The sequence below is a fragment of the Fukomys damarensis genome, unplaced genomic scaffold (genome assembly GCF_012274545.1).
Source record: "Fukomys damarensis isolate Sample0158 unplaced genomic scaffold, DMR_v1.0_HiC HiC_scaffold_15, whole genome shotgun sequence".
In the NCBI taxonomy this organism is placed as follows: Eukaryota; Metazoa; Chordata; class Mammalia; order Rodentia; family Bathyergidae; genus Fukomys; species Fukomys damarensis.
The window spans coordinates 4,586,138-4,604,660 of NW_022900927.1; the positions used below are offsets into that span (position 1 = coordinate 4,586,138).

An 18,523-nucleotide genomic window follows, 5' to 3' on the forward strand; every position below is an offset into this window, starting at 1 on the left:
TTTTTTTTTTTTTTTTTTTTTTTAGGCCCTGCAAGTCTCTGACCCTTCCTGGCTTTAAAGGGGAAGGCAGGGCTGGGGCTGGAGGTGTAGCTCAAGGCAAATCCCCAGTACACTAAAAAGTGGGGCAAGGAATAAAGCAGGGCCCTATGTGACTGACTAAGCCAGAGATAGCAGTCACCTAGACCCACTTGGCAACATCCCCAGGTTACCAGAGACTCCTGAACAGCAGTTTTCCTTCCCCTATCCCTAGCTGCCCAAAACTCCCCCCACCAAAGAGAGCAGCCAGAGAGCACTCTCTCTTCCTCCCTCTCCTTCCATCTCTTCCCTCAGCACTGAAGTCCCCTCCCTGTGAATCAGGCCTGTGTGTGTAGGGAGGGGCCTCCTAAAGTTCCCAGTTCAAGTTTGAGTTCCCAGCCCTTATAGCCAGCCTGGACTCGTCTGTGCTCCGGACCCACATCCTGGGTGCATCGTGGGACCACTTGGAGGAGTGTTTGAAAGCAGAGCCATCCTGACCGGAGTTAGGCCAGGGTCTCTGAGACTGGGGAGGGGGAAAGCTGAGCACAGAGTTGTGAGTGCTGAGTTGTCAATCCTGAGGGAGGAGGGGAATATTTTTCCCCCAGGGGGACACTGACATGGACAACCACAGGAAAACTGACTTAGTTTGGCCCTTCCCCACCACCCCAAGATGTAGGCAAAATACACTGATTTCCAATGGCCAGGTTCCTGGTTAGTCTCTGGTTTGGAGCTGCAGGTCACGTGGTGTCTCTGTGCATCCTGGTGTTCCCTGGAAGAGGATAAAGACACAAGAAGTTTCTTTAAGAAACTCACTTTCTTTCTTTTTTTTTTTCTTTGCTTTCTTCCTTCCTTCCTTCCTTTCTTCCTTCTCTCTTTTTCTCTTTCTTGGGGTCTCTAATTTGCCCTGGCTGCCTGCAAACTCACCATCCTCCTGCCTCAGCCTCCCACTTAGCTGGGATTACAGGCTTATGCCACTGTGACTGGATTTTATTAGAAATCTGAAGCTCAGACTCTGAATCCCATTCCCAGAAGTGCACTCCTCCCACCCCTAGGTTTTTTTTTTTTTTTTCCTCATTCAGTTTATTGGTACATTTTAGGTATACGGTACAGTTACATTCATTATTGGGATCTTGTACCTTTACACGACAGGTCTTGGTTCTCATTTTTCCCCTTGTCCCTGCCCTCCCTTCACCCCTCCCCCCTCCCCCTTTACAAACACTTCATTTCCATTTTTTCATTTTCTCATATTTTTTCTTTTCCCTTATTAGCTTTCCCCCACCTTTCCCACTTTCCCTACTCCTTTAGCCCCTTTCTCCACCCCTAAGTTTAAATTTGAGTCTTTCCTTGGTGACTCTTCACATGTCTAGGTTGCAGCTTCCTGCCTTCTGCTGTGGCAGCCCTGCAGACGCGGAGAAGGCCCTCCATCCTGAGTAGTCCCAGAGTGTGGCACAAAGGCTAAAAGGGTTCTCGCACAAGGGGCTGAGTCACAGCCTTCTTTATCCAGCATTTCCAGAGCCTCTGCTTGGCTCCAGCTGCGGCTTACAGAGCTGTGCCTGACATTGCTGTCACCCTCAGGAAGGTCTCCCACAGATCACAGCAGGACTTGGCTGCCCTGCTCTGGGGTCTGTAGGGGTTCAGATTTGGAGGATGGCAGTGGTTGGCTTGTGGCTCCAACCTCCTTAGGACATAAAACACAGCACGCGTGCACACACACACACGCAAAGTCCACAGCCCAGTCCTCACAATATGGCCCTCACTCCTGACTTGGATTTTTTTTTTATTGTTTTAGAGAAAATACTCTACTAAACTACTTCATCCTTTGTTTGCATTTTGTCTTTGCATGAAGAACACAAAATCCTAGCTTTTGCTTTATGCTTCTCTGGACCCTGGACACTGCCCCATTTATCCTATTCTCTTCCTTAGCCTTCCCGGCTTTCTCGTCCTTCATAGAGCACATGTGCACATACCAGGCCCTGGATAAATAAATGGTGCAGGATTGGGGACAAAGCTAGTGATTTCTGGGGCCAGGCCTCTCCTAGGACTATGGGAGTTCCAGCCAGAGCAAGAGGGAGCTGTCCAGGGATCACATATTGCTTGAATTTCTTTTCCTTTTATTCCAGGCCTATACATTTCTTTGGTTTTTTGAGACAGGCTCTCACTGTGTAGTTGAGACTGACCTGGAACTCACTATGTAGCCCAGGCTGGTCTTGAACTCACCGTGATCCTCCTGCCTCAGCCTCCTGAGTGCTGGGATTATAGGTGTGCGCCACCACACCCGGCTAGGCCTATACATTTCTAAATAAATCAAACATGACAGTGTTGTGAACAAACCAAGTTATACCTAATACATCCATAACACAGTTAAAATAACAAAGGATTGCTGGGCATGGTGGCACACGCTGTAATCCCAGCACTTGAAGCAGTAGGATCACCACTTTAGAGGCCAAGCTGGACCACACAGTGAGTTCAAGGCTCACCCTGAACTACAGAGCAAGACCCTGTCTCCAAAACAGGAAAAATAAAAAAAGGACTTTAAGATGGGTGTAATCCCGGCACTCAAGAGGCTGAAGTAGGAAGATTGCCAGGAGTTCAAGGCCAGTCTGAACTACTTATCACCAAAAAAAGAAAAAGAACAAAGGATTTTAGATTGTTGTGGAGTGTTAAAAATAAGTATTACAGGGCCAGGGATTTAGCTCAGTGAGGCTGCCACCTGCCTCTGAAGCACAAGGTCCTGAGTTTGATCCCCCATACCAAAAAAATAAACAAATGAATTACACAGGTTTGTTTTTTTGTTTTTGGTACCGGGGATCGAACTCACGACCTCGCACTTGTGAAGCAGGTGGCGAGGTGGCGGCACCACTGAGCTAAATACCCGACCCAGTTATTTTTTTTTTTTTTTCTCCATTTTCAGAAGCCCCTTTCCCACTATGGTACATTCACACACAGGATACTCTGAGAGTATGCCAGCATGACTTCCTGTTCCTCAGTTTCCTCAAACATGGAACTGGATTACAGCATTTTCCTCCCTCTGTGGTCATGAGGGTTGGAGAAGGCAGCATGTGTTCTGGAAGCTGGTGAAGCACCAGGTGTGACTCACTTGAACAACGGCTCTTTCCTTTGCCCTGAGTGCTCTTCCTACCTGGATCTCATCTAGACTTCTCTTGGCTCTCTGCCTGGTCGCCATCTCTCAGTGCCTTGTCGTGACAGTTGTTTACTGTCTGCCCCCAGCCAGGAAAGTGGCAGCTTCATAAAGGCAGGGCTTTCGAGCTTGTTCTTCCCCATGTCCCAGCACCTGGCTCACAGCAGAAGCCAAAGAGATGCTTGTAAAGTATATGGCTGACATCATCTCCATTTCTCCACAGGCAAGGTGACCGCTCTGGCTGCTAGAGTGAGCATCCCAGCCTGGGTAGAGAACCAAGACAGGTGAGAGGCTCTAGGGCTTGTGCATGCTGGTGATGGAGAGAGGGGTGTGTGGGAGAGGCATCCTTGGGCCCACCATGGAGAACAGGAGCAAGGTTCAGGTACAAGGGATGAGGTGTCAGGGGCCCCCCTCTGTGGTCCTAAAGCTCTGAGCCACTTTGTCAAGGCTTCAGAGGGGCAAGGAAAAGGCAGCAGAGTAGTCAGGGGTGGGTGGGTTGTCCAGCCTTTTACAGTAAGGGTTTCCCTTCTGCTGGAAACCTCCACAGTATTTGTGCAGAAGGAAGTGACCACTTTGCTCTGGCAGAGAAGTGGGAACTCCAATAGGAGATAAAGACGCATCAGTTGCAGACAGTAATGATGGCACACATCTGGCGGGGGCAGAGGAACGGCGAGTGCAAAGCAGTGAGGAGCCCACTGTGTCTGTGTGGTCTGTGATAAACTAGTCGCTCTGTCATTGGTCTGTCTCCGACATGCCAGGTGCACACCAGGAGTGAGGGTTTGCACCCGGAAGTGAGTTCAAGGTCCCTGTCCTTGGGAGCGGACAGTGTGGTGGGGGAGACCATTACAGAACTGCAGGAGAGCTGGAGTGTAGGCCATGAGGAGAGAAGAGGAAAGGAAGGTGGTGCCAGTGGCCCCTGCAGAGGCCAGAGTGCACACGAAGGCTGTCAGGCAGGGCCCTCAATGCAGTGCGCCCCCATCTCTTGTCAGTCTAGGTGTCTAGGACAGCTGAAGCTCGGAGAGGGGAGTGTCGAAGGCACACAGGACGCAGCCCACTGTCCAGTGTGTGAGGAGGATATGACAGCCAGGGAGAGGGGCAAGTGAAATGAGAGCCAGCGCTGGGGTGGGCCCCGCGCCAGCATCGCTGTGACACTGCAGCCTACTTCTCAGGGTGTTGCCCACAGGTGTTCACGTGTGATTCACAGTGACCTGTCAGGAAGGACCCTCTGCCCATTTTCAGAATTGGGAAGCCGAGAATCAGTAAGCTGACCAAGTGAGTGAACAAGCTAAGCAAGCTTTCCCCCAGCAGAGCGAGCAAGAGCCTTTGGGCTATGAAGCTAGGATTTGTCTGTGGGCCACTGCCTTACACATTCCCCACCCCAGGCAAGGGACCACAGACCCTCAGGACAAAATCCTAGTTGTTTTGTTACCTTAGATTGCTATTATTGCTGTTTTGAATAGGGTATTTTGTTTGTTTTGTAGTGCTGGGGACTGAACCCTGGGCCTTTGCACTGAGCTACATCTACAGACTTGTTTTTTTGTTTTTGTTTTTGTTTTTTGAGTCAGGGTCTCACTAAGTTACTAAGTTGCCCAGGCTGAGCTTGAATTTGCAGTCTTCCTTCCCCAGCCACCCAGAGTGCTGGGATTACATGTGGGTTTGTTTGTTTTTTGTTTTTTGTTTTTGAGACTAGGAGACATTGGTGTTGTTTCTTAAATGGGGACACTGTAAACATGTACTAAAAAATTTTTAAATTTAAAACAATAATAATTTTTCATGTATTTCTAAGGGCAGGGGGTTCAACTCAGTGGTCTACCACCTGCCTTGCAAGCACAAGGACCTGAGTTCAATCCCTGGTCCCACAAAGAAAACAAAAGGAAAAGAAATGTACTTATAGTCTGGTCGTCTCAAGAACACAGATATGTATGTTTCTGCATACATAATAATACAGGTGTAGAATTGTCTTGCAATTTGCACTCAGCAACCAAACCCACTTCTCTCTAAACAAGGTATATCATATGTTTTTTAAAAATTGAGTAATCATTTGTACCATATCATTTTTACTGCCTTTAACACTCTCCATTTTATGACTATGTACACTTTCTTAAAGGTGTTTCCCCTAAACACCCAACGGAGCTGATTCAGACAGAATAGGATATTATGACTACCTTCTGTTTGCATGTGGTCTTACCTTACCTGTAAAGATTCAAAGGCATGTCCTACCTAGTCAGAGAAAATGTAAATGTTTTCTATATAAAGACTTACACACAAATATAATTGTAAAATTAAAATGTTGCACTTTGAAAAAAAAAAAAGTTGTGGATGCTGCAGCACAGGGAGGCTGACTCGCTGGCCAGGTTGAGGCTGTTCCCTGTGGAGAGTTCAGGGCCCGTCTGACCTGTGACAGGGTGTATGCAAACGTGGGAGTTTGTGAACGAACAGTCTCTGTTCCCACGATGGGAAGAGTGTGCCAGCCTGAGTGTTACAATGTCCATGGCACACGATCGCACCAATCTAAACTCTAAGAACCCTGAAGAGCCTCCTCTCTGTCCTCTCTCCTCCTCTGCCCTGGCATAGCGTGCTGGGACTTCTGTCTTTCATCCTCAGGGCCTGATGTCAGAGGCCATGGACCAGATGCCCGGAGGCCCTGGATACCCAGTGCCGGGAGAAGGTGCTGATGGCAGCGTGGAGCCTGGCAGTTGCCAGGAGCTTCTGCATCGACTGCGGGAGCTGGAGGTGTGTGTGGCAGGGGCAGGGTTTCGGGTAGGGGTGGCCCATCCTCCTGGCCCCTCGACCAGGCTGGAGGAAGCTGAACACTTTGTTAGCACAGCTCTTCCAGTACGCCCTTTCCTTGCTCTTAGCCCTCCAGCCTGAGGACAGGAAGCGTGAACTGGGTACGCTGTCCTAACCTCAAATACCTCTTCTCCCCCTTGGTGCTCTTACTGACTCTAGGGAAAAGGTGGTGACAGAGGCCACAGAAAGAAAGAAGGGGTTAGATGACCTGGGCAGGGATCCTCAAACAAAAGCCCTTTGCCACATTCTTAAGACCCTGTCCTCAGCCAGGTGTGGTGGCACACACCTGTAATCTCAGCATGTGCTGAGATTGGGAGGCTGAGGCAGGATGATTGCCACAAGTTTGAGGCCAGTCTGGACTACACAGTGAGATCCTGTCTCAAGAACTAAAACAAATAGGGCTGGGGATTTAGCTCAGTGGTTCCAGAGCCTGACTTGCAAGTGTAAGGACCCGAGTTCGATCCCCAGTACCAAAAATAAATAAATAAATAAAATAAACTTAGAAAAGAAAAAAAGACTGTCTTCTCTCCAGCTTCCTGTGCCCAGGGAAAAAATGAAGGTTCTTTTTGGTCCCTCCCATTGGTGTCCTCCTGGCCACTGTGTCTCTCCAGCCCCCGGCCTCACTGCCTGAGGTTGAGGTTTACAGAAAACCTGTCCATCTCACCTCTGCACTCCTGCTGCCCTCAGTCTCTCTCTGCAGATGGCCTCTGATGGGCTGTAGCTAGTAGACTCCTTGTCTCCTCTTCCCCAAAAGGAATTTGCCCTGGAGGAAGAATAGTCCCAAAGCCTTCCTCTTATCTTCATCCTCCTTCACTTTTGCAGGCAGAGAACTCGGCACTTGCCCAGGCCAATGAGAACCAGCGGGAGACATATGAGCGCTGTCTGGATGAGGTCTGTGGGGTCTGCAGTGGGACTGCACCTGGGAGGGGAGGGGGGCATCGCTTGTCAGCTTCACCTTTGACTTTTTGTCCCCAGGTTGCCAACCATGTGGTGCAGGCACTGCTGAACCAGAAGGTGAGTGGCCACAAGAGACATTGTCACCCTTAAGCCCAGTTACCGTGGGAGAGGCCCTGGGTACAGTCGGGAAGACCCTTGCCAAGGACCCCACCAAGGAGGTAAACAAACTAGAAAATGTGCCGACCCTGTGCTCACTTCCTTCTCCCTCTCTCTGCCATCCTCTCCTTTGCTTCTTCACCTCCCGGCGGAGGGCACAGGACCTACGGGAAGAGTGCATCAAGCTGAAAAAGAGAGTGTTTGACCTGGAACGGCAGAACCAGATGCTGAGTGCCCTGTTCCAGCAGAAACTCCAGCTCACCACGGGCTCCCTGTCCCAGGTAGGCACACACATTTCTTCCTCCTCTCCCTTAGTCGGCTTCCTGCCCCTCGGGGTCATCACATTCTCTACCTGCGAAGGAGGCCATCAGTCATCAGCCGCACCCCTTCCACGGTGGAGGCTGTGGCCATTCAGGGAAGGCCTGCCCGGCCTCATAGATTTGCACTTTACATGGGGTGAAAATGACCTGAGTCCTCACAAGTGTGGCTGTTTGCCCACCTCCCAGTGACCACCCAGCAGGATAGCATCCCTTGTTATTGACAGAGAGAGCTCTCGAGTGCCCCCGCCCTATGTGGGGAGATGGGTGGAGGCTGCAAGTGCAATTATTTCAAGCTCCCAAGAGGCCCCTTTGGCCACTGACATGGCCTCTTCCTGTCCAGGGCCAGGGGTGGGGCCTTGCACAAGCAGCCCAGGGCTTGGTGTCGCAGAAAGTTCAGGAAAGGCACTTTGTCCTCATAATTCTGTGGGCGCAGACAGCTGCACACACCCTCCGTGGGCGCACACGTGTTCATAGACGCTGTCTCTACTGCTAGTCCTGACACACACCTTCCCCAGAAGCAGCAGGAGGCTCCTGGGACTGAGGTAAGATGTCACGTGGTGATATACTCTGTCAGAACTCCCAGAGGTGGGTTGAGGCATGGGGGTGGGAGGATCAGGAGCAGCTCCCATGGCCAAAGGGAGCAGCAAGTTGGGGTCAGCCAACCCCTCCTCCCATTTTGACAAGAAGAAAAGCACTTTCTGTGGGAGGAGGGGTGTCATGTTGGCTCTGTCTGAATGCAAACCAGGCAGCTCTTGACCCACAAGCCCTGAGCAGAGAATCCCTCTGTTCACGGGGAGCCCTCTTACCCAGACAGTGCAGAACTGGGTCCCAGTTGGTAGTGTACACCGCAGACACCTCTCTTCTGCTGCAGGGTCACGTAGGATCCCCTAAGGCCAAGGCACAGCAATGCAGCTCACCACTTCTCAGTGACTACTGGTGACAGAGAGGAGAGCAGCCTTAAGGCATTTATTGTTTTACCTAAATGAATTTTGGGATACCTTGGTATTTTGGACAACAGATTACCTTTCCCAGGAGTAACATGATATAATAGAAAGAACCTTGGGTGAATTACCTAACTTTACAAACTATAAGGAAGGGGCGGGGCTGGGGATTTAGCTCAGTGGTTCCTCCGCCTACCTTGAAAGCGTAAGGACCTGAGTTTGATCCCCAGTACCAAAAAAAAAAAAAAAAACTATAGGGTTGTGGGGTTTTTTTGTTTGTTTGTTTGGGTTTTTTTGTCTTATAAATGGAAACAAAAATATCTATATTGCAGATTGTTGTAAAGATTAAATCATATGTAGGTTTGGCCCATCAGAGATCAATAAATGCAGCTATTTATCATTATTAATGTGATTCCCAGTTTGTACCATGCTAGGATGAAAGCTCCTTGAGCAAATGTTAATTAATTCTTATTGTAAGCAGTACCTTTGCCAACATGTGTGGAATTGGACTGAATTGCAGGGCCGTCGGGGCTGTGGCTTGTGCAGGGTGACATAATCCTGGGAGGCTGGGACTGCTGAGAGGCAGGTCTACAGACAGGCATGCCACAAAGCCATATGGGACAGTGCTGTCTGTCCAGGCACTTGGGAGACAAGCCCTCAGGTTCTGTAAGGAGATGACAGCGATTCCCTTTGGAAAGAGCTGCATGTGCAAAGCTTCATGGGCAGGGAAGCCTAGGGAGCACCAAACTGTTCCGCCCGGCATGGCTAAATCAAGAGATCATGATCAGGGACCGGGGATTTAGCTCAGTGGCGCTGCACTGCCTTGCAAGCACAAGGTCATGCGTTTGATCCCTGGTTCCTCCCCGCCCCCACAAAAAAGTTCCATGATCACTGTCCACTGAGTGACAAGAGCTGAAGATGGCACCAGGAGAAAGAACTGGTACTGGTGAGAGGGTGCCTGAAGGCTAGGCTTTAGGTTTCACAGAGAAAGTCAGTTGTTTAGGGGGGCAGTGGCAGGGTTGGAGGCTTTTGAGCACAGAGGTACTTTAGAAAAAAAGAAAGGGGGCTGGGGCTGTAGCTCAGTGGTAGAGTGCTTGCCTACTGTGTGAAGCCCTGGGTTCAATCCTCAGTATGACAGAAAGAAAAAGAAAGAGATGCTTTAGGCTGCCTTGTGCATGGAAGGTAGAAAGGCCCCCAAAGCAGGTCAAGGAGATCGATGGAAACACCAAACAGCATCTAAACCGGAAGCAGGAATGCTCAGGTAAAAGGAGCTGGCTGCAGATAGCCAGAGGTAAGGCTGAGAGATGCTACGGAGACAGGTTTATAGTTGTGGTAAGTGAGGGCAAGGGAACAGGTAAAGTCATAATGCCCAGGAGAAATAAATCACTTTCTCAAGAACCAGAAGCGGTCTATGATTAAATCCTACTTTTATACTCCTCAGAGTAGACCTTTCTCATGAGCCCTGTTTGGGAGCCATCTCTTCTCTAAGACCCTCTAGGCATCAGTCTCAGGCGTCCTTGGATCACAGGTGGTCAGACAGAAAGGGCCCTTCCTGATGGCCTCTCTGTAGTAGAAGACGAGGCCTTCCAGTAAAGCAACATGGTGCTGGAGCCAAGGGGGTGCCCACATTTTAGCTGCACTGCCCGCTGGCCCCAGGGTCCTCCCTTCCTCTGTCCAGTCCTCCCTCACCACCGCCTGCGCTTGTGCTATGGTGTCTGAGGCTCTTCTTTCTCACCAGCAAGAGCCACACCGTGGAGCAGGAGACATTCCTGGAGGGCGCACCTGGGAGGGACGGCTGGGCTTCATGAGGGGCCAGATAGAAACCACACTAACTCTCCTTTTCCTCTGCAGCTCCCACTCACCCCCCTCCAGCCGCCCTCAGAGCCACCAGCCTCCCCCTCCCTGAGTACCGCCGAGGGACCAGCCACCTTGCTGCCTCTGGGGCAGTGTGCTGGGCAGAGAGAGGTAGGAGTGCTGGGCACAGTGTTCTGTGGCTTTGCTGGCCAGGGGCCAGTCAGCTGGTGCTCCCGTGCTGGTTCCTAATGAGCCCCACAGGAATGGCTGCTTCCCGTGTACAGACTCCTGTCCAGGCTGCCAGTGTGATCCCTCAGCTGTCGGCCTCATACCAGGAAAAAAAGATTCCCCACCCCCGGCCACTGGCCTGTGAGCAAATGCATTAGTAATGCAGCGAGAGTCACAGTTAACACTTGCTGAACTCTTTATTTTGTGCAGGGTACACTGGGGCTCTTTTATCTTACTTTATGAGGTTCATTTTAATTGCTGTCTCATTTTACAGATGACATCATGAAGCTTAGAAGTCAAATAACTTACCAAAAGTCAGATAGCTCGGTGGAACTGGCATTTGAACATACACAGTCTGACCCAGTGTGGCTAAGCACTGTCCCAGACTTGAGGAGAGGCTGAGTAGTGACAGGGAAGGGTTTTCATGGAGTCTTCCCCAGTCCTCTCTTCCCACTAGGGACCAGGTCAGCAGGGAAGGCCTGGGCTTGTCTTCCATGCCTGAATAAGGTCTTGGCCACATCACGTACCTTCTTGACACACTGTTCTTTCCAGAGCCTGAAAAATGAACAGGCCTCCCCTCTGGGACAAACAGAGGTCGGAGTTGTAGCTGGTCAGCTGTGCCAATCCAAACAGCTGTGGAGATAATCAGAAAGGGGATATGGGGTGCCCACCCTGTCCCAAGTGAGCCAGCGACAAGAGTTGGGGTCACTAGGGCTCAGCAACCCCTGAGGAAGCTGAGCCCTCATATCCTAAGAGCTGAAAATTCTTTTTGGAGACTCAGACACACACAACCAGGTCAGCCCTGGTCCTAGTGTGTTCAGTTATGCCCAGCTCAAGACCTGGGCCTGGAGTCGGATGCCAGCTGCACACGATCTCCTCATGTCTCTTCTCCCCCAACCCAGGTGTGTTGGGAGCAGCAGCTGCGGCCGGGAGGCCCAGGCCCCCCATCTGTCCCCACCTCAGCACTGGATGCCCTGTCCCCATTCCTTCGGAAGAAAGCCCAGATTCTGGAGGTGCTGCGAGCCCTGGAAGAGACTGACCCCTTGCTCCTGTGCTCACCTGCCACCTCCTGGCGGCCTTCAGGCCAGGGTCCTGGCTCCCCCGAACCCATCAACGGCGAGCTATGTGGCCCCCCACAGCCTGAACCCTCACCCTGGGCCCCCTACCTGTTAGTTGGCCCTGGTAGCCTGGGAGGTCTGCTGCACTGGGAGCGCCTCTTGGGGGGTCCAGGGGAAGAAGAGAATAGTAGGCGGCCTTGGGGCCCTAGTAGGGCCCCACCACAGGTGCAGGGCACCAATTCCGGCCCACATTGTGCAGCAGGCAGCAGCTCCTCCTCCTCTTCTGATGAGGCAGGTGACCCCAATGAGGCACCCAGCCCCGACACCCTGCTGGGTGCCCTGGCCCGAAAGCAGTTGAACCTGGGCCAGCTCCTTGAGGACACAGAGACTTACTTACAGGCCTTCCTGGCCGGGGCTGCAGGCCCACTCAACGGGGACCACCCAGGTCCTGGGCACCCATCCTCCCCAGACCAGGGCCCCCTGCAGCTGTCCAAATCCAAAGGCCTCCCAAAGACAGCTTGGGGTGGGGGTACCCCAGAGGCCCACAGACTGGGCTTTGGTGCTACCTCAGAGGGCCAGGGGTCCCTCCCCTTCCTTAGCGAGTTCGTGTGTACAGAGGACGTCCCACTGGGGTCGCAACCCGGCCATCCCCACTCCTCATCTCAGGTGAAAAGCAAGCTCCAAATGGGGCCCCCTTCTCCTGGGGAAGCCCAAGGACTCCTGCTGCCCTCCCCTGCCAGAAGTCTCAAGTTCCTCAAGCTGCCTCCAGCCTCAGAGAAAGTCCCCAGTCCGGGTGGCCCCCAGCTCAGCCCCCAACTTCCCAGGAACTCAAGAATCCCCTGTCGCAACAGTGGCTCAGATGGCAGCCCCTCCCCACTGCTGGCCCGCAGAGGTCTGGGTGGAGGAGAACTGTCCCCAGAGGGGGCACAGGGTCTGCCCACCAGCCCTTCACTCTGCTCCACCATCCCGGACTCCGCACAGCTCAGACCCCCCCAGTCAGCCTTGCCCACCGCACTGTCCCCAGGCCCAGTGGTGTCTCCCTGCTATGAGAACATCCTGGACCTCTCCCGGGGCACCTTTAAAGGGTCCTCCCCAGAGCCACCCCCCTCCCCACTGCTGACTCTCGAGGTACCACAGGCCCCTGAGGTCCTCAGAAGCCCTGGAGTTCCCCCTAGCCCTTGCCTCTCAGAATCCTGCCCCTGTGGAAGCCCCCAAGAGAAGAGTTCTGATAAGGCAGGATTGGAGTCTCCCCACCCTGGCCGCAGGACCCCAGGCAGCTCATCCAAGAAGCCTGGCCAGGGGTCAGGGCGGCGATCTGGGGATCCCAGTTTCACACCCCTGCGGGACAGACTGGTGGCCCTGGGGAAGCTAAAGACAGGCCCCGAGGGGCCCCTGGGTCCAGAGAAAAATGGGGTGCCAGCCAGGCCTGGCACTGAGAAGGCCCGGGGGCCAGGGAGGTCAGGAGAGAGTACTGGAGACGTGGTTCCCCCCACCACTCGACCCCTTGAGCAGCCAGAGGCTAAGGGGCCTCTGCGGGGGCCAGTGGCCTTAGGCACAAGCAGCCTGAAGCAGCAGGAACCTGGACTGGGGGATCCTGTGGCCCGAGTCTACTCCTCCCACTCCATGGGAGCCCGTGTGGACCTAGAGCCTGTCTCACCAAGAAGCTGCCTCACCAAAGTGGAACTGGCCAAGAGTCGGCTGGCAGGAGCCCTGTGTCCCCAGGTTCCCCGCACCCCTGCAAAAGTGCCCACCTCAGCCCCCAGCCTCGGAAAACCCAGCAAAAGTCCTCACAGCAGCCCTACAAAGCTACCTTCCAAGTCACCCACCAAGGTGGTGCCCCGACCCGGGCCTCCCCTGATCCCGAAGGAGCCCCCCAAGCCTGACAAGGGGAAGGGCTCGTCTTGGGCAGACTGCAGCAGTGCCACAGGTCAGCCCACATCACCAATACCGGGCCCCCCCAACCCAAGCCAGGGCCCTGAGGGCTCTGTCCCACACTCAGCCATTGAGGAGAAGGTGATGAAGGGCATCGAGGAGAATGTGCTGCGGCTCCAGGGCCAGGAACGGGCGCCAGGCTCTGAGGCCAAGCACCGAAGCACCAGCAGCATTGCCAGCTGGTTTGGCCTTAAGAAGAGCAAGCTGCCAGCCCTGAACCGCCGCACAGAGGCCACCAAGAGCAAGGAAGGGGCCAGTGGGGTCTCCCCGCTCCGGAAGGAGGTCAAGGTAGAAGCCCGAAAGCTGGAGCCTGAGAGCCTCAACATCTCCAAGCTGATGGCTAAAGCGGAAGACCTGCGCCGGGCCCTGGAGGAGGAGAAGGCCTACTTGAGCAGCAGGACCCGCCCACGGCCCGGGGGCTCGGCTTCAGGACCCGGCCAGGGTCTGGGACAGGTGCAGAGCCCCCTGGTTGGCATGTACCAGGGTGCAGACACCTTCATGCAACAGCTGCTCAACAGGTGAGGGCTCGCGACACCAGGTACCCACTGGGCTGGGCACACGGCTGCTTCTGCTCTGGGACTGTACTGAAGCTCGGGCTTCCAGAAGTCAAAGGTGATAGGAGGCCTCCAGAGCTTCTACAGGCTAGCAGCCTCACCTGCAGGAAAATTGAGGGCTGAATCGCCTCTACTCCCTCTGTCATTGGCTGGCTGTCGTCACCCTTGCCTGTACCAGCTCTCAGTTGAAAACAGTCCCGTTTCACTGGATTGTCTTGTGTCAGTTGGGGTGGCCTAAGGTACCTGCATACGGTAGTACAGTGAGTGCAGGACCTGGTGAAGGTCTTCAGGAAGGGAAAAGGAGAGTCCCTTTCCCATCTTTTAGCACCTGCCATAAGGGGAGCTGTGTTTTGGAGGAGGAGCCCACTCATCTTGGGGTTGCTTTTTCCAGCCCCATGAGGCAGAAAGTGCAGAAGAAGGGCTCGGGTGGGCTGGCACAAGGTTTGGATAGTATGATCAGAGGGGAAAGCAGGGCGTATTATGAACAGGCAAGATTGAGACCTGGTCTTCCAATGTGCCAGAACGTGTTGATCTTGGGTGTCTTCGGAGGAGGTCTCCTTCCTTCTCCCCTGCTGTTGCCAGTGTCAGGGTTGATGGGAACAGCTGCCAGTGCTATGTCCCCTTCCCCCAGGTGGGTGGCAGGGAGTGCCTCACTAGACCTTGCACCATTGAAGGGTGCAAGGCTGGCGCATTCATCTGTTTCTCATTACTGTAATTAAATACCCAAGGTAGGCTACTTTTTAAAAGAATAAGATTTATCTTGGCACATGGTTCTGGAAGTGCAACCTCTAGGGGCCTCATCTGCTGATGGCCTGCCTTTCTGCTTCATTCAGTACTGAGGTGCCATAGGGTGTTGTACAGTAAGAAACAAGGAGCCAGGGCTGGGGATTTAGCTCACTGGTGCCGCCACCTGCCTCGCAAGTGCAAGGACCCAAGGTCAATCCCCGGTACCAAAAAGAAAAAAAACTAAGCCTGCAGGTATGGATGGCTGTGCTGGTATTTCTCTTGTTTTGGTTTGTTTTGAGATAGGGTCTTGCTGTGCAGTTCAGGCTGGCCTTGAACTCACTGTGTAGCCCAGTCTGGCCTCGAATTCACAGTGATCCTCCTGTGGAAGCCTTTCAAGTGCTGGGACTGTAGGTGTGCACCGTTCTTGGTAAAGAATTCTGTCTTGAGGGCTCTACCCTAAAGACCATATCCAATGCTGATCCTTCCCCCCAGAGGTCCATTCTCAGCAACATAGTCAGGGTAGGTTTATTTCACAGTGAAGATGAGACTCAACCCCTGAAGTCTTGGGGGACACTCAGACCCTAGCAGCCAGCATGCTTGCTGGGCACCGACTTTGTTCACCTCCTTCTGCACTGTTGCTCCTAGGGTGGATGGTAAGGAGCTGCCACCAAAGAGCTGGCGGGAGGCCAAGCCTGAGTATGGGGATTTCCAGCCTGTGTCCTCCGACCCCAAGAGCCCCTGGCCAGCCTGTGGGCCCCGGAATGGCCTGGTGGGCCCACCTCAGGGCTGCAGAAAACCTCCTGGAAAGGTGAGTTCTTGGGACAGGAGCCCGGTAGAAGGGCTTGGCTCTCTGGAGGGTTCCCCTTCCCTGGGACCCAGAAGTCACAGCGTGCTGAAAGGGGCTGGGGAGGGGAGAGCAGCTTCCTGCGAGCCAGCTCAGACTCTAGGGGTTTGGGGAGGAACGGAAGGGGACACTCAGGTCTTCTGTACCCACACAGCCAAGCAGCGAGCCAGGGAGGCAGGAAGAGATGCCCTTGGAGGACAACCTGGCTGAGCCAGTACCCACTTCACACTTCACAGGTCTGCAGGGTCGGCCTGAGGACGGGAACTGCCCCCACCCCTCCCTCTTTACACTTTCCTGTCGTCGTGGCAGGTGCCAGCCTCTGAGTACCGTTTTAGTGTCCAGCTCTGGGTCCTGGTGCTACACGGGAAGAACCCCTTCCCTCCCCCCTCAGGGATACCTGCTCCCAGTCCAGGATGAGGGGAGGTTATCTGGGATGAGGCTGCTGGACCAGGAGGGGCTCTGAGGCATGGGGGACCCTGGACTGGGCTATGCCCACCTCACACCTGCCACATGCCCTCTCCCTAGCCTGTGGCTCCTTGACGAGAACCTTGGACAGTGGCATTGGGACCTTCCCACCCCCAGACCATGGCAGCAGTGGAACCCCCAGCAAGAATCTTCCCAAGGCCAAGCCACCACGGCTGGACCCCCCACCAGGGTTGCCCCCAGCCCGGCCCCCAGCCCTTACCAAAGTCCCCCGTCGCGCCCATACCCTGGAGCGGGAGGTGCCAGGCATAGAGGAGCTTCTGGTGAGCGGGCGGCACCCCAGCATGCCGGCCTTCCCCGCCCTGCTCACCTCCACTCCCAGCCACCGGGGCCACCCGGCCTGTCCTGATGGTGAGTGTCCTGCTGGGGGTGGGGTCCTAGGAGTGGGCCCCCTGCTGGACTGCTCCATCCACTGCCCTTTGTTCCTGGACAGATCCCTGCGAAGACTCAGGCCCTCCCCCTCCCGTCCAGCTGGCCAAGAACTGGACGTTCCCCAACACCAGGGCAGCCAGCAGCTCCTCTGACCCTTTCCTGTGCCCACCCCGACAACTGGAGGGGCTGCCCAGGACCCCCATGGTGAGACTTGAAGAAAGGGAAAAAGGGAAAAGAACCAGGGGGCAGTTGGGTCAGACGTGGGTTTCTTGGGTGAGGTGTAGCCTTTGTCTTGCACAGCCCTGGAGGTCAGCCCTGGAGGCCAACTCTGGCAGCTCACCTGCGCCTCCTGAGGAGAGAGTTTCTGTCACCTGCTAGAGCGGTGGTAGCACTGGATGTAGTCACACCTCCTCTGAAGTTGGTCCCACCTCAGTGGACCCAGTGGCACCACCCCTCAGCCTGGGCCAAGAGGTGGTAGGAGTGTCCTCCCAGCAGTCCCTTCTTTCTAGGCCCTGCCTGTGGACCGGAAGCGGAACCTGGAGCCCAACCGTCCACCTGCTACGCCCCAAGGCCCAGTATTTGGGGGCAGTCGCACCCCCAGCACGTCAGACATGGGCGAGGAAGGCAGAGTGGCCAGTGGGGGCGCTCCAGGGCTTGAGACCTCAGAGTCCCTCAGTGACTCGCTCTATGACTCGCTCTCCTCCTGTGGGAGTCAGGGCTGAGGGGCAGCACCCACCACAGTCCCTCTGCAGCTGGGGAGCACAGACTATCCTGTCCTCTTCACGTCCCACCCCTAAAGCCTTCAGTGGAGGGAAGATGACGGGGTCCCTGATACACCCCGCTACCCACTGCTGCTGTGTATGAGATGACTCCGCTCAGCTCAGGGAGAGACCCCATCCTTGGTCCCTTCACTTGTGCAGAATAAGGCTCTTCCTCTGAGGGACTTGGAGGGTCAAGGCCATGTGTCCCAGCTCCTGCATCAGGCTGAGCCAACTTGTGGTGCTGGGCTTCCTGCCCACCAGCTGTGCCATCTCTGCCCAACCTGGCTGCTCCCCTGGCCCAAAGCCCCCGTGGGGCCATTCTGGAGGACCCATGTTGGTGGACTTTGAGGGTGAGGAGGACAAGTTGCCTTCTCTCTCTGCCCTGGTCCTCCCTGCTGTCTGAATGGTGCTGCCCTCCCCTGCCCCATGTCTTTGGGGTCTGTTGTCTTTTCTTTTTTTTTTGGTTTTTGGTTTTTGGTTTTTGGTTTTTGGTTTTTGGTTTTTTTTTATATAAAAGCACCTGGCCCAGTCGCCTCTCCCCAACCCACACTGCGGTTAATTTATCTGGCTGCTCTGCCTCCAGCCTCTGCTGCTGCCGTAACCCTAATAAAACGTGGAGGCCCCTCCCTACTCTGACTCAGCTTGTTGTGTGCCAGGACTTGGGTGGACAGGTGAGTGGCTTCTGTGTGGATGCCAGGTTGAGGACCTCAGGGCCTTGGGGGGCAGCCCCCACACACACACCAGGGGAGCTGGCTAAGAGGTAACTGAAGGCTGCAGAAAGGCCTGCATGGGCCTGGAACGCTGTTGTACCTGGGGGGATGGGCTACCCTGGGTGGGCAGAAGGCTGGGCAGCCCCTTGGAGTGGGAGGAGGAGAGAATGACCCATGACCGAGGGTGTCCTTCAGGCTCCTGGAGACGGGAGGGGGTTCACAAGCCAGTTCAGAGCTTCCAGGCCTGGAGGCCAGGTAGAGATAACTGGTCACACAACTTTCTGCCGCCTTCTAATCTCAGACTGAGGGAAGAGGATCAGAGGGAAGCCCAGTGTGTACCTCATCCCAACAAGAGCACGGCTCTAACACTGTCAGCTTAAGAGGGGGACAGCAGAAATGAGCCCTTGGGGAAGGTCCAGGCTTCTGAGAGCTATTTCAGATTTCCTGTGGACTTCCTGTTGGACATGAAGCTAGGCAAGGACCCACAAGTGAGCCAGAGCAACCAGGTCATTGACACGGGCCAGCCAGCGAGGAAAATACTTGACTCTGGTCCCAAGCACCCTAATGGCACTGACATTGGCCGCCTCCCCACAACAACTTTGAAGACTGCCTGGCAGCACACACACTTGGAACCCTGGACTTGTGCCTGGGACTCTGGACAGTTTGTGTGTGGGAGGTGTGATCTTGGAGACGTGGCCTATGTGCCCTGCTATGTTGACGCTATAGGCTTCAGAGCTGCCTGGGCAGGGAGTATTACCAGGCGCATTCAAAACTCAGTTCTGTTAGCTGGGCGTGGTGGCGCA

The 18,523-nt window shown here is 54.4% G+C and overlaps 1 protein-coding gene across 4 annotated transcripts in view; it reads left to right on the forward strand.

Annotated features, from left to right (window-relative positions):
- Positions 1-18,515, forward strand: part of Nckap5l (NCK associated protein 5 like) — a 36,540-nt gene extending 18,025 nt beyond the window's left edge. Inside the window, exons 2-14 of one of the 4 annotated variants that reach the window (XM_010623642.2) lie at positions 3,378-3,438; positions 4,338-4,426; positions 5,759-5,887; positions 6,767-6,835; positions 6,920-6,958; positions 7,159-7,278; positions 10,110-10,223; positions 11,183-13,788; positions 15,196-15,358; positions 15,549-15,630; positions 15,920-16,228; positions 16,311-16,453; positions 16,759-18,515. In XM_010623642.2, coding sequence (XP_010621944.1) covers positions 5,765-5,887; positions 6,767-6,835; positions 6,920-6,958; positions 7,159-7,278; positions 10,110-10,223; positions 11,183-13,788; positions 15,196-15,358; positions 15,549-15,630; positions 15,920-16,228; positions 16,311-16,453; positions 16,759-16,971 — 3,981 coding nt within the window. In that variant the 5' untranslated portion in view covers positions 3,378-3,438; positions 4,338-4,426; positions 5,759-5,764 and the 3' untranslated portion in view covers positions 16,972-18,515. Of the gene's footprint in view, positions 1-3,377; positions 3,439-4,337; positions 4,427-5,728; positions 5,888-6,766; positions 6,836-6,919; positions 6,959-7,158; positions 7,279-10,109; positions 10,224-11,182; positions 13,789-15,195; positions 15,359-15,548; positions 15,807-15,919; positions 16,229-16,310; positions 16,454-16,758 lie in introns of those variants that run through there. The other 3 variants (XM_010623643.2, XM_010623641.2, XM_033763544.1) reach the window with 3 other exon arrangements.
- Positions 18,516-18,523: the final 8 nt, after the last annotated feature.